The 13,520-nt window shown below is 36.5% G+C and overlaps 1 protein-coding gene across 1 annotated transcript in view; it reads right to left on the bottom strand.

Moving 5' to 3' along the window:
• The window catches only part of LOC575288 (neuronal acetylcholine receptor subunit alpha-9-like), a 41,136-nt gene extending 34,644 nt beyond the window's left edge, over positions 1 to 6,492 (bottom strand). The window contains exon 1 of the mRNA XM_030985896.1: positions 6,344 to 6,492. Coding sequence (XP_030841756.1) covers positions 6,344 to 6,376 — 33 coding nt within the window. The 5' untranslated portion in view covers positions 6,377 to 6,492. The remainder of the gene's footprint in view (positions 1 to 6,343) is intronic.
• Positions 6,493 to 13,520: the final 7,028 nt, after the last annotated feature.

Below are 13,520 nucleotides of genomic sequence, written 5' to 3'. Positions count from 1 at the left end.
TTGCATATACTTGCATTGTGTGTATGCATCTAATATGAATAACAATGAGCTGTGCCTGAACAGCAGCACTGCATTTCTAAGTGGCATGTTAATTTCAATTGTATGTTAGTTTCAAGGAACCTGTTTCTAAACATAACAATGTGAAATAAAGCTTTTAGCCAGCGCGCACTTTACTGGCACGAGACACATGACGTCATATGTAAACAACACTGTCTAAAAGCTCTCGTATAGTAAATATAGCAGTCATTAAATTTTAAACAACGAATGTTTAACAAAATTACTTTCGTTTCGAGCAACATTGTTTACAATTTGTTCAACTGTTGTTTAAGATAGTGTACAACTGTAAGTGAACATCACTTTTTTAAACAGCGTTTTTACTGTGTACAGGGATGCCTAAAGACTGCTCTTTCTGCGTGCCCGGTAATAAATATCTTTGCCCCCGAGCTGGATCGATGGGTACTGATGTGGACAAAACAAAATCGTGTCAAAGATTAAAAGCATCGAGCAATGTTCGAACCTGGGATCTCTGGTTTGAGATTCAACAGCCTTCACCAATAAACTACAGTGCTCTCACTCGTTGGCTTAGAACGAATGGAAATGAACATCCTTGAGACTCTGAACATGCTGAAGAGGAATGCTCAACGTTTAGGAAAATTAAATTATTCTTTTTTTTTTAGTCTCGAAATTCTATCGTTCGATGGTATTAACGTTCCATCAGTTCATGCATGTCCTCGAAGAGTATAGGGGACTAATCTCCAAGGACTTCTGTCCCTGAGCATCCACCGTTCTTCAGAATAATGTGATGTTTACGAAATTACATGAATGTTTTATTGTAAGAGTGTCCCGAGTTGTTGGATGCAAAATAAATCCAATACCCTGAGATTCACTCGGCAGATTCAGATTTTCCCGATCGTCTGAGTCGCTTCGTTTCACTTTATTAGCCCGGTAAAATAGATTCACACGAGTTTCTGGTCGACGCCTGCTTTCCGTTAACCTCTTGTCTAATTATTGTTTACATTCCGTGGCGTATGAAGGGGCCAGTCATTACGGGGGCACAGACGCCATGAGGCAGGGAAGGGGTATGACTGGGCATCGCAAGGATCTTTTATAATTATACATTTTCACGTTGCGTTTTCCCCTCTCCCTCTTTTTTTCTCCATCTCTCTTTCTCTCTCTCTCTCTCTCTCCTTGTATTTTATCTTTTTTTCTTTAACTCATTTTGTTAATGAAGTGTCCGAGTGGACACACGTAGAATTAACGAATATTAAGCTACAGTCCCATATACGTCCGTCGGACCGTCCCGGACCGTCCCGGACCCCATCCGGGGTGATCCGGGATTCGGTCCGTGTTGACACCGTGTTGGCACCGGGGTGGTCCTGGATGGTCCTGGATGGTCCTGGGCGGTCCGGGAGTCGACCCCGGATGTTTTTGACGGTCAAAAACTGCCGGGGTGGTCCGGGACGGTCCGGGACAATAGTTTGATCCGGGGTGATCCGTGTAGCCACCGTGCTGGGTCCGGGGTCATCCGTAGTGGCGCCGGGGCGGTCCGTGTTGATCCGTGGCAGTCCGGGAGTGAGTTATTGACCGCCCAGGACCATCCAGGACCATCCAGGACCATCCAGGACCATCCAGGACCATCCAGGACCACCCCGGTGCCAGCACGGTGTCAACACGGACCGAATCCCGGATCACCCCGGATGGGGTCCGGGATGGTCCGGGACGGTCCGGGACGTATATGGGACTGTAGCTTAAAAGCATCACACTTTTTTGAACAAAACATCCCGGACCATCCCGGATCACCCCAGACGATGGTCCGGGATGGTCCGGGGTGGTCCGTGCTCGTCCGTGCTGGTCCGGCTTTATATGGGACTGGGGCTTAAACTACTCAATGAAGCGAATTATATATTTTTTTTAATACGCTTTAACAAACAAAAATTATGTATCATGCTGAATCTGGAATAGGGGCGAAGGAGACAAAATAAAGCAAATAGGAAAATGGGGATGACAAAAGGAAATAGATATATTATTTAACATGTATACTGAAATAGAGAAAAATAAAAAGGCTTGATTTTAGAACAACAAGTTTTATAACCTATCAATTTAGATTAAGAAGTAGATGTATTTGGAAAATGGAAATGTCATGGCGTTGGATTCACATTATTACCGACAAAACAACAGGCACATTACAACAAACCTGCAAAATATATCTCAAAACAAGTAAACTAACGTGATTATGACATGAATGTAACCTTATACGTCTGAACGAGCATAAAAGTGTCGTCAGTGAATCGTTATGAATTACAACGACAGAAAGAAAAACAAAATCCATATTATATTCACATATGAGAGCAGATGTGAAAGAAATTCAGATCGACAGACGTTCAATTTCTCATCCTACATAATATCCGTTACTTCTCCTTGGCATGTTAGCTCTCTATGATCAAATCTCTAGGAAAGTTAAAGCCGGCGGGGATCCCATAGGTTCTTGGGCAACGATCCACAATAAAATCTTAATCAGATAGAGCGAAACTTATTCTTCGGGCTCGCATGTCCCCATCGACGCCCTCACTCTTAACTAGAGCTCGATCGTCAGCTCCTGGCTTCGTAGTTGCTTTTTGGGAAAAGAGAACGTGGCTAATATATTATAGAAACGACAGGAAAGAGAGACGCTCCCTGAAAGATGAGAATAGAGTATAACATGATGAAGATAATTGAAACAGGAATAACGATTTAGAAGTATGAAAGATGAGAGGGAAAGAGAAAGCACCGTCAGAGTGAAAGTGACAAAGACAAAGAAAAGAGGTGCGGAGAAAACAAAATTAAACTTCACCATATTCTTTTGCGCTTTGTAGAAAATTAAAAGACCAGAGTAACAAATTCTCCGATATACAATAAGGATGATTGTACACATGGACATATACTCTATTTACAACGTTCTCGGAAAAAATTGTGTAAAGGATGCCGACGGTTATTAACTAATACCCATAAGGAATTGAGTGCACATTTTCACACTAACGCCAGAAGAGAGGCACCAAGAACCATAAAAGGGTTCCGTTTCGTACTAACAGGTTGACTGTATTCCACATAACAAGTATCACTTTACAAATGCTTCCGAGAGCCATTAACCCCACGTATGTCTCGCTGCCGTAATACACTACTCAAAGGCACAGGTGACAGTTCCGTTGTTTTCTAAAAGTTTAATCGATTCACACTCTTTCCCCAATTTCCAAAGAAACGGAGGTAAAATATAAACGACGATCTCCAGCATGTTTATTCAATAAAAAACATGACATAAATTACATTTCTGATAATTTTCAATTTTAGAAAATGAATTTTATAGAAATTTGAAATTCTACAACTTATTAAAAAAAACTATTAAATAGGAAGTATTTCAAATCAGTTGAGTTTTCTATCAACGTTTCATTCAATTTATAATATTTGAATCATAAATATTTGTTTCACGAAATAATGACCCCCACCAAAAATTTGTTTAAAAAAATAAAAAAAACTATAAATAAAATTTAAAAAATTAAATAAAGTTAAACAAATTAATAGGATTTAGTTTTACATATTTCATGAGTCATCAATACCGTAGCCTTGATGTTGTGAAAGTACTTCACATTAGTTAATAGATCACATCATTCATATGAAGATATAAATAAGAGACATATTAACTAATATGATATTAACCAATATGATATGAACATCTTTTAAATATAAATGTTTAGGATATTCTTCATTCAAAAACGATTGTTTTTCTTAGGAAATGCCATTCCGTATCGCTTGGAATTTACTTAAAGTGTCGAGAAGAAAACGTATTATATATTGGTATCACTCGAATACAATTACGTTGTTAGATTATGCACTGATTTCACAATTATCGGACTCATTACATGCAAACTATAAAAAAGTAGAGAAAACTTACGACGAGTGTTCAAGACTAGAAATAAAGAATATCTGTTTTTACAGTTTGATGGGATAACAATGAATACTGGACGAGAGGTAACGAAATCTTGCTGAAAAACCTTTACCACATCAAAAAAAATTAAGTTTCCTGGAAGGTTTAGATCATTAGTTCATTGGTTTTCTTCTGTTTTAAACAACCCGCCCTCTTTAACGTTAACAAGTTAGAGGTGACGTCAGGCCTCTCTTAAATTGCAATCCATTTACCAAATATCTATATCTTTTTAAACCACAATAGATGAAACTATCAGTTCTTCAAAAGTATATATAATTGACAGATATTTTGAAAGGAATACATATGTCGAAAATGAATATAATCGTCGTCTACTTATTTTTAGTATTTATTCACACGAAAACAAGAGTGATGAACTGAAATACAAGTATAGAGCAAATGGATATTCGGAGAGTCTCCATCAATGTAATGTAATGTAATGCTCCTAATGACAATTTCACTGACACTTTTGGTTGAATTCAAAGCGAGCATAAATATGCAACGCAAAATTTGGAGACGGAATATTGATTAGGCGCCCCCGCCATTAAGTGCTATAATGATGGAATTAGGAACACCCAAAGTATTAGTTTCGTTTCATGATAAGCCATGAACCCTTTTAAAGGAATACAGTAAGGGATTTTGAGTAGAGGAAAATCAATGTCGGCATTGATGCAATGAGTTCCTTATTACTGATATCAATTGATGAAAATTGATGTAAACGTTTGCGCATTCCATCTCCATTTTGCATCTGATGGAATTCTAAAATTATTACGTAAGTTGCAGATAATGCAATGTCAAAGCCAAAAGAAAGTGATGTAGTATATGTGAATAATCATCTCTCAACCCTAACGTATGTCTCCCTTCTCTCTCTCTCTGTTTTTTTAATTTTCTTTATTTTTCCTTCTTCTTTTTCATCTTTTCTTTATCCTCTCTCTTGCATTGTTTGTTTTTAAGTTGTAATATCTTTTCTCTCTCTGCTGTTTGTTCATTTTTTTCTAATTCATTTTTCTACATGCTTTTTTTCTTCATTTTTCATCCTATCAATAAGCAAATCTCAATGCCCGCCTGATACATGGTTTATTCCAAATCACGATTCGCCCTTTGGATTTTAAAGCGCAACATTCCAATGTGATAACAGTTTTTCATGGGACGATAAATCGTTATTTATGAGTTCATTACATGACATAGTCGCATATATAACTGCACATATTGATTTACCGACAAAAGGTATAGACTTTTATGAAACATTCATGTTCCATCAACAAGGAGCCGATCCTCCAATCCAGCCCACCCCCCTCCTTTTTGCCATGCTTACGTTTTATGTTGTTATTTATTCTAGTTTATTTCTTTTTTGTATGGTTGCAATGAAATGTGCATTGTCATTTTATCGTTTCGAAATATATCACTAACGATTTCCGGTGTTGTACATATTCTGTTGTGAAACTGAACAGCTGTTCTTTTCGAAATAATATTGTTTGGGTGGCCCGATCACGTGTTATGTAATTTCAAACAGCAAGCAAAGGGCGCCACATCAAATATCTTTTGGATTGAAATATACTCACACAATATTAACGTCCGTAATCATAAAACAAATGCAAATCAACATTTATATTTTATTGTAAATTTGAAATATCTTCTTTGACTGTTTGATTCATTGTAAAACAATATTGGAATACAAGTATAACAATCTCATTTGTAAAACTTAAATAAATTTTGAACAAAGACACTGATCTGGAGTCGAAGAGAACTTTGGCCCATATGTCTTAAATAATATTGAATAACTCAGCTTGGCATCTTGCCAATAGAATATTCAATTTCTATATCATACCCTAGATCAGTTATCTAGGACACATAACGAAATGTATGGAATAACCGGTGGCTAAATGCGCTGTGGGAATTATGAGATTGAAACTGTGCTGCCTGGTATAAATCTGGTTGTTATATTTTCGTTTACGATTTATCCTTGGTTCAGGAATTAATAAAATTGAGAGAAAATAAAATGCGGCTCAAGTGATTATTGACCATTACCATGATTACAGTTTATGAAACATAATGATATCCGGAATGCAGGGCGTACTTATTTGTCGAATTGGGCCAGGAGAGTTGTATCAAAATGCTGCAGGATGGGTCCCAATATTGAGGGAGGGGGTGGCGCACAAGTCTTATTGGGTGCAGGGGTTATATATCAGGAGGACTAAACGTAAGAGAGAAGGGCTATATAATTGAGGGGGGGGGGTAATATAAATTGTTGTTGCTTTTGATGTTTCTGGTCCCCTCTTTATCCCTTTGAAAGTGAGTGGCATGTTTCCTCTTGCCTCGCCCCAATACGTCACTGAACAGAGTAAAATGTTGAGATGAGTTCTGAGAGATGAAAAGGGAAATACTTACGAGATGAATGACCTGTGAGAGGAGCAGCATCATCTCCAGGTCAATTGAGGTGCTGAATTGCTTGACGGGTCGTAGAACTTTCGAGTAATTTTTAAATAAGTCGGCCACTAGACGTTTGTGTTGATCCGAACCTCTAACCAAAGAAACGTGTGCTGCAAGATAATTAAAATATGATATTGATAAAGAAACATTGCCTTTCAGTTCACTCTTGATCTTAAAGCTTATCAACACTAGTGTGGCTAGGGGATTAGACCACACAGCGAGGTCACTGATAGGTGGCTATCTCATCAACTCAGCTCTTACCTAGCATAAGAAATAGAGAATCATAGGGGGATCAACAGCACCGATTGGGGAAGTTTTCTATAAAGAGGGAGCAAGTAGCTACAAGTAGGACAGTAGGGCTTTAAATGCTTGGATAAATAAGTGGCTTTCAGTATGGGGCGCACGAAATTAAAGTCTATCAAATTCAACAACAACAAAAATAATTATGAAATAGTTCAATCTTTAATGTTAACTCAAGGAAAAAAACAACTCCAATCTAACACTTCGACAGTTTATTTATAGCATTGTGAACAGAATCATGACACGATTATCTGCTGTTGTACTACCTGGATTCTAGACGAATTTAAATTGAAATCTGCCTTGCTATTTTCAGTTTTTTTAATTCCAAAACACACACCAAAGCTGGAAACTTTTTGCAGCTAACGTGTGTAAAATTAATCCATCACATTCATTGGTACGTGAACGTAGTTTTTCAAAGCATTTGTAACGCTTATAGATGAATGCAAATGCATAATAAATAATGAAGGATCTTTAACGGTTATTTGTGCTTGTTTTTACTTAAAGCACCACAGTTTAAGGTAGCTGAAAAATCAAAGACATAAACTGAGAATTTACAAAATGAAACGAAATGAATGTATGAATAATGAACTTGTTATTAGTAAGACACAGAAGGGCTATATCATACTCAGATAGCGTGACTAGCCTGCAGCCCTACTACACGTAAATTATGTCTACCAGTAACCATTTATTCACCTGGGTACAAAGTGGCTTAATCATTTGTGGTTAACGTCTTTAAAAGAGAGAGAGGGAGAGAGAGAGAGAGAGAGAGAGAGAGAGAGAGAGAGAGAGAGGAGTAAGGGGGTATATTTAAAGAGAAATAGATAGACAGACTAACATACAGAATAAAGAGTGGAAAAGGGATTAGTGTACGTAAGAAAGGAATCATGGATTTATGGTAGATTGGTCATGTTGGGGGCATTGGATAAAGGAAAGGAAGAAGCGGGTTTCTGCAAAATGCACTCCGTCATTTTTTTCATCCGAATATAACATACAGACAAAGACCCTCAAAAACTCACTTACAATTGACGAAATAAACCGCACTCCATTATCAATAATGTACCAAAATAACCTTTCATTCTTATTTTCAACTCTTTTTTTTTAGACTGTAACAACTTAACGGGCCTTATTTTTTCTCCAGAGGTACCTGGGCAAAAATAATGATACTTCATCGATTCGGACAGGAACCTCCGAAATGTTATTCATGAAACAAACAGCCGACGCGAAAAGAGGAAAGGATATTATGCTGGGAGAAACACACGTGATTAATGGAGGTACCTGGTCCAGAATCAATCATACCTTTTACTCATCGCCATGAGCACTTCAAGCGAGGTAGGCATAAAAGCATTTTATAAAAACCAGAAGAATTTTGAATTTAACTCTCGCAGGAAAGGTTGGAAGAGAGGAAAGCAAAGAAAAAACATGAATATTTAATGGACAGATTGATGGCAGGGTACTTGAAACTGACAACAGACAAAATTAGATGGGAAAGGCATGGAAATTATTTCTAAAATTATAAGTAGGCTCTGAACAAATGCCCCAAGTCATTTACACTTACATGTTTCATTTTATTTAATAGAAAAGGAATAAGAGCGGTCGATCGTGGTAAAAGTCTTTTTTCGTATTACAGCACTTCCCTTTCAACCATACAAAATACAGATGACAGATTCAAATTATATGTAATGCTTTGAAGTTACACACGAAATTATGTATACATTTAGATAAGTACTAATGGCATATTAACATTCAAAGAATTGACAAAGAGTGCAAATAAGTGTACCGAATATTAACTGAAAACGGAAATGAAAAACAAAAACACGTCAGGAAAAAAAAAAATCTTGATATTGCCAAAGGAAAATGACTCGTTGAAATGGAAACGCTCCTTCATGGCCGTACTTTCCAATGTTATGACTTTGCTCAGTCACATTTTTCTCATTTGTAACAAAAATCGCTACCCTGACTAGGGAAGCTAGAGTTTCAATAGTATTTTTCTTGGCATTACTTTCAGAAGGGGGAGGGGGTGAAATAGCAAAACTAAATAAATGGAGTAGCTTAAAAACGCCTAAAGTCCAACTTACAACAGTGGAGCGCCAGGAGTGTCAAATCTGAAATACATGAGCGCTTTTTATTATTATTGTCATTATCATTATTATTATCATCATCATTAGCAGTAAAGTAGTAGTATCCAGGACAACCTTTAGGTATATAGGTTCTTAGCTTGACAAAAACTATTCAAAAATAGAAACTAAACCTAATACCAACATAGCCCGTAACAACATTATGTGGCTAATAGAATATTGTAATTGCGCCTTGTAATGTTTAGTAATATAGCATGAGTGAGCCAAAAGTACTCAATCCTTTGAAAATATCCCCATATTAATACAAAAGAAAAGAGAGAAAGGACATAGATTCTGGTGTTAAAATGACCCTATCTGTCTCATAACAATGTAGGGACTCATGAGAATCAACGCACACCCGCGGACACACGCACAAGCACCCACGCAAACATAATGGTCTCCATCTTGTCCCTTCCTCTGTCTCTCTCGCTGTTCCTCATCCTCTCTTTCTCTCTCTCTCTCTCTTTCTCTTTCACTCTCCCTCTATCTTCCCTTACCGTTCTAGCTCTCATTCCATTCCTATTTCCTCCCCACTCTCCCCTTTGTTTTCGACTCTTTGTATCTTTTGTATCTATCATCCTCTTCTTCTCTTTCTCTTTTCTATTGTAAAATAGACCCATTTGATATCATTACCCGTACGCTATCGAATCAATCCGCACTAAGAACCCTTAATCGGTTTCCGGTAGCCGCTAAAAAGGGCATCGGAGTGCAATCGATTTTATATTCATTGAATTTCGTCGGCATGTAGGATTCCGGTCGGTTAAAACAATGCCTTTCATGCCATTGCCATGCTGCTGCGTAGCTAGAAAGAGTCGAGCATGACGGTAAAATGTAATTTCCGGAAATTGTATTTGACTGTTAAATGCTTAACCTAGATACAAAGGAAGGTTTTAGAGTCTTGACAAGTATTTAAGCTGATTAAACTTAATTTGTTTATGAGTTAAATTGTAAGGTGTAATGTTGATCACAAGTAGAATTTCGGGAATGTCAAAACAATCCCATTCATGCTAGTTCGTTATGCTCTGTAGCCTAGATTCTAACATAACTTTCAAAATGTTATTCTTTGATATTTTATTTGACTAATTATTCTGGAGATACTATTAGTTTTGAAAGCTTTTTATTCTGACTATGATTATTATGTTTATGTGGATTTTTTGTGTGTGAATTTGTGTAAAGAACATCATGCAGGATTGTTCTCAGTTCAAACAATGCCTTTTCTGTTAAATAATACATTTTTCCTATAACTATGATAGTGCAAGGGGAATCGAACATTAAGGTTAAATTTTCATGTTATAATTGTGTTTCAATATAGAATACAGTTTCAAAGCTATACAAAGCTGACTATGATAATTCCGAAGAAAAATAATCCTAAAGTAGCAGAAATATTTTCAAATATATCTATCTCTTGATTATAATGTTTAATTATGTTAAAGTTTGGTCACAATTTTACCTTAAGATTTACTATATTCACATCTTAAATATTCATAATTTGCCTTAAACTATACCGTTCGAGGAATATCAAGTATTTCGTCCTATTGGTGCTCGTCGTTGTAACTCCCTTCTACCGCCGAACTAGATGAGACAACCATTAGGCAATATAAAGTTTAAAGGGGGTTCGGCTGCTCGATGTTCGCCTTGAGGATACTAATTAAAATGTTTGTTGACCATCTGAAGTATATATACATATAAAAGTATTCCTGAGTTTATTTGGAGTTTTGGCAACGCGTTATTTGCTTTGAGGATACCGATTAAAATGTTTGTTGACCATCTTGGTATTTGATAAAGCGGTACGCCTTAGATATATACTAGGATTGTATTACTTTATTATACGACAACAAATAAAACATTTATAGCACCGGAATTATCCTTTCCCGGATGAGATAAATCAACATTGAAAATGAAATAGAGATATAACAACTAATCATAGGAAACGACGTTGGGGAATTGTCATGAAGCAGGAGCAGACGCTGTACAGGGTGTATTTCAATGCGGTCTATAGTCTCAAACATCAGACCCCGAGTTGTGCATTGCGACTGATGACGGTTTATAACATTCCCAATGTCCTGACACATCCTTTGATTCCCAACAACGTTAATGTTAAAAACACCTGAAATAGTGAATCAATAGCCTGCTTTATTTAAGATACTATGATTGGCAGTCATCGTTTCGGGAGCCTGAACCCGCGCCTATTGTGTTTTTTTTTTTCTACGGGGGGGGGGGGGGGGTCCTTTTTCAGAATTGTCATGTCTTTAGAATATATATATCATGAGTACACTGTTCTTTGACTTGGTTTCATGCGGTTGGCAAACAATTAAGACAAATGACGACAAGGAATGCTCAAGCTTTAGAAACGTGTTTTTCAGATATCGTTTCCTTATTATAAAAAGGTCATTGCTTATATTTAAAATCATAATTATTAATCACAAATTTGACATTTCCGCATTTCGATGGCATTCCTGACGCAAACTATGTTTGTCATTCGGTACATTTAATCCGGAAATCATGATACGTACTTATACGTTTGTTTTCTCTACGTTTTGTATGGCTGCTCTAATTTATAATTTTTTGTAGGGCATCGTAACTGCATTTTTTAAAGCCATCATCATCTAGCAAAGTGTCAAAGAAAAAAAAAAGTTGAAAAAATATTTCGTCAAATTTCTTTTTCAATTTTTTTTCGTAGTGAAAGAATAAAGAAATTATAATACAGGAATAGAAACAGAACTTTCTTCATGATGTAGACCCGGAATAGACTGAAGTCGGTTGTACATGAAATGAAAGTTTAAGGTCAAAACTTTTAAAATAAATATTCCTAAAAATGTACACATTGTGGCCATGCATGCATAAGGCCTTCTCCCGGGGACGCACAATGATATTCTCCCGTCCCTACCCTTGGAAAATTTGATTACAACATTTTATCATAAAATTCTGTTAAAGTAAAGTCAAAGATATCCACTATTATGTGCAAAAAAGTTCGGCTTCAGTGGAAACTTTATTAAACTTTGCAGGAATTAGAATTCCATCGCTGTCTTAAGTTCTCTTTTTTTTCCTTTTAGAGGAGGCAAAAATTTCAAAACAAACTACTCTCAGACCGAATCCGAATCCTGAGCATCACTCCATGGTTGGGTGCGGTTTCTATATGCGGTCTGTGATGGATTTCATGCACACAGTTGGTGTCATTAAAGTATGGAAGATCACTTCATGATGTATGAGGTAAACCAAAGTAAGCCATGCGTTAGCAAATGGAATATATATTTGACCTGATAAAGACTCAACTCAACTTCCGTTTTAAAATTAAAACACTAAGTTTCCGTTTAAAAAAAAATCAGCGAAGCGCTTCAGTACACTGCTTTATGTACTGAAATTGATATACCAGCCTTTTTTTCTTTCTTTGTAACGTGAGACAGGCATGAATGTAAACATGTGTAATATAAATTGTATGATTATGGTAATAACAACATTTTTGGTTAATATCTCAAGTACTCGAAATATTTGGTAACCTCAAGTACATAAAATATTCTAAATCATGAATATTCCAAGTACTACCACCACCACCTCAACCACACTTCGTCTAATATTACAATAGTATTTCAGCAGCAGCAGCAGTAGTAGTAGTAATAGTAGTAGTAGTAGTAGTAGTAGTAGTAGTAGTAGTAGTAGTAAAAGTAGTAGTATTAGTAGTAGCTGTAGTAGTAGTAGTAGTAGTAGTAGTAGTAGTAGAAGTAGTAGTAGTAGTAGTAGTAGTAGTAGTAGTGGTAGTAGTAGTAGTAATAGTAGTAGTAGTAGTAGTAGTAGTAGTAGTAGTAGTAGTAGTAGTAGTAGTAGTAGAATTAGTAGTACCTCTTTTATTAGCTGTAGGACTGTTACAAGGAACAATGTGGAAGGCAAGTTAACATGTCATTTGAATTTTGTTAAATTTCAATCTGTGATTCTTCCTTTAAATGGTTAATTTAATACATTGAGGCTTACTTTTGCAGACGTGGCAATCAAAACAGCCTTGCTACTGGACACATTATCTTGGTTTTTATTTCTTAAACTCACGTTTGACAATCCCACGCTTTTTTCTATTAAAGAAGCATTCTTCAAATCGGGTTTGTGTGTGGAGACAAACGTAATTATTTCGTGTTAAAGGTAAAGATCAGTTTTATATTACGCTCCTCTCTCAAAAAATGAAATAGAATCTCTTTTTACCAATCATTTGAAAGAATATATTTTTACTAATACGTGATGATACAAATTTTGCCGAGAAGCCGCCTACTAATTGATATTTGGTAAATTATTACATCTATTTGGACCTGATAGATATCAAGCACGTGTCGCGCACGTGTCGCGTAGTCCCATATACATCTTTCTGTGTACAGTGCTTGTAACTTTACCAAGACTGGGCTAAATTTCTTATCATTTTGATGATTCCAGAACCCTGCAGTACACACCAATACTTACATGCTAGATGATTAACCTCTTCTGATCGATTCCACAACGTTTCTTTCACAATGCAATCGCATGACCATAACTGGTCTTTATCTTTGACAACGAGTGTGCGAGCAGACACGTAAGTTTGAAACACAGTCCTGGCAGTGGAAAGTTATCAGTCTTTATCAATTTGAGCAATGACTGGTCCATATCAAAGCGAGATGATTGCAAGCTGGTTCGTGGGATATAGGCTAATCTTTGGGATATGCTCAGTTGGAAAGAGGAAAGCTTTGAAAGCAAATAAAAAAAGC

Source organism: Strongylocentrotus purpuratus, unplaced genomic scaffold (assembly GCF_000002235.5).
Source record: "Strongylocentrotus purpuratus isolate Spur 01 unplaced genomic scaffold, Spur_5.0 spur5_scaffold_15, whole genome shotgun sequence".
Taxonomy (NCBI): domain Eukaryota; kingdom Metazoa; phylum Echinodermata; class Echinoidea; order Camarodonta; family Strongylocentrotidae; genus Strongylocentrotus; species Strongylocentrotus purpuratus.
This window is presented reverse-complemented; position numbering and strand designations above follow the sequence as displayed.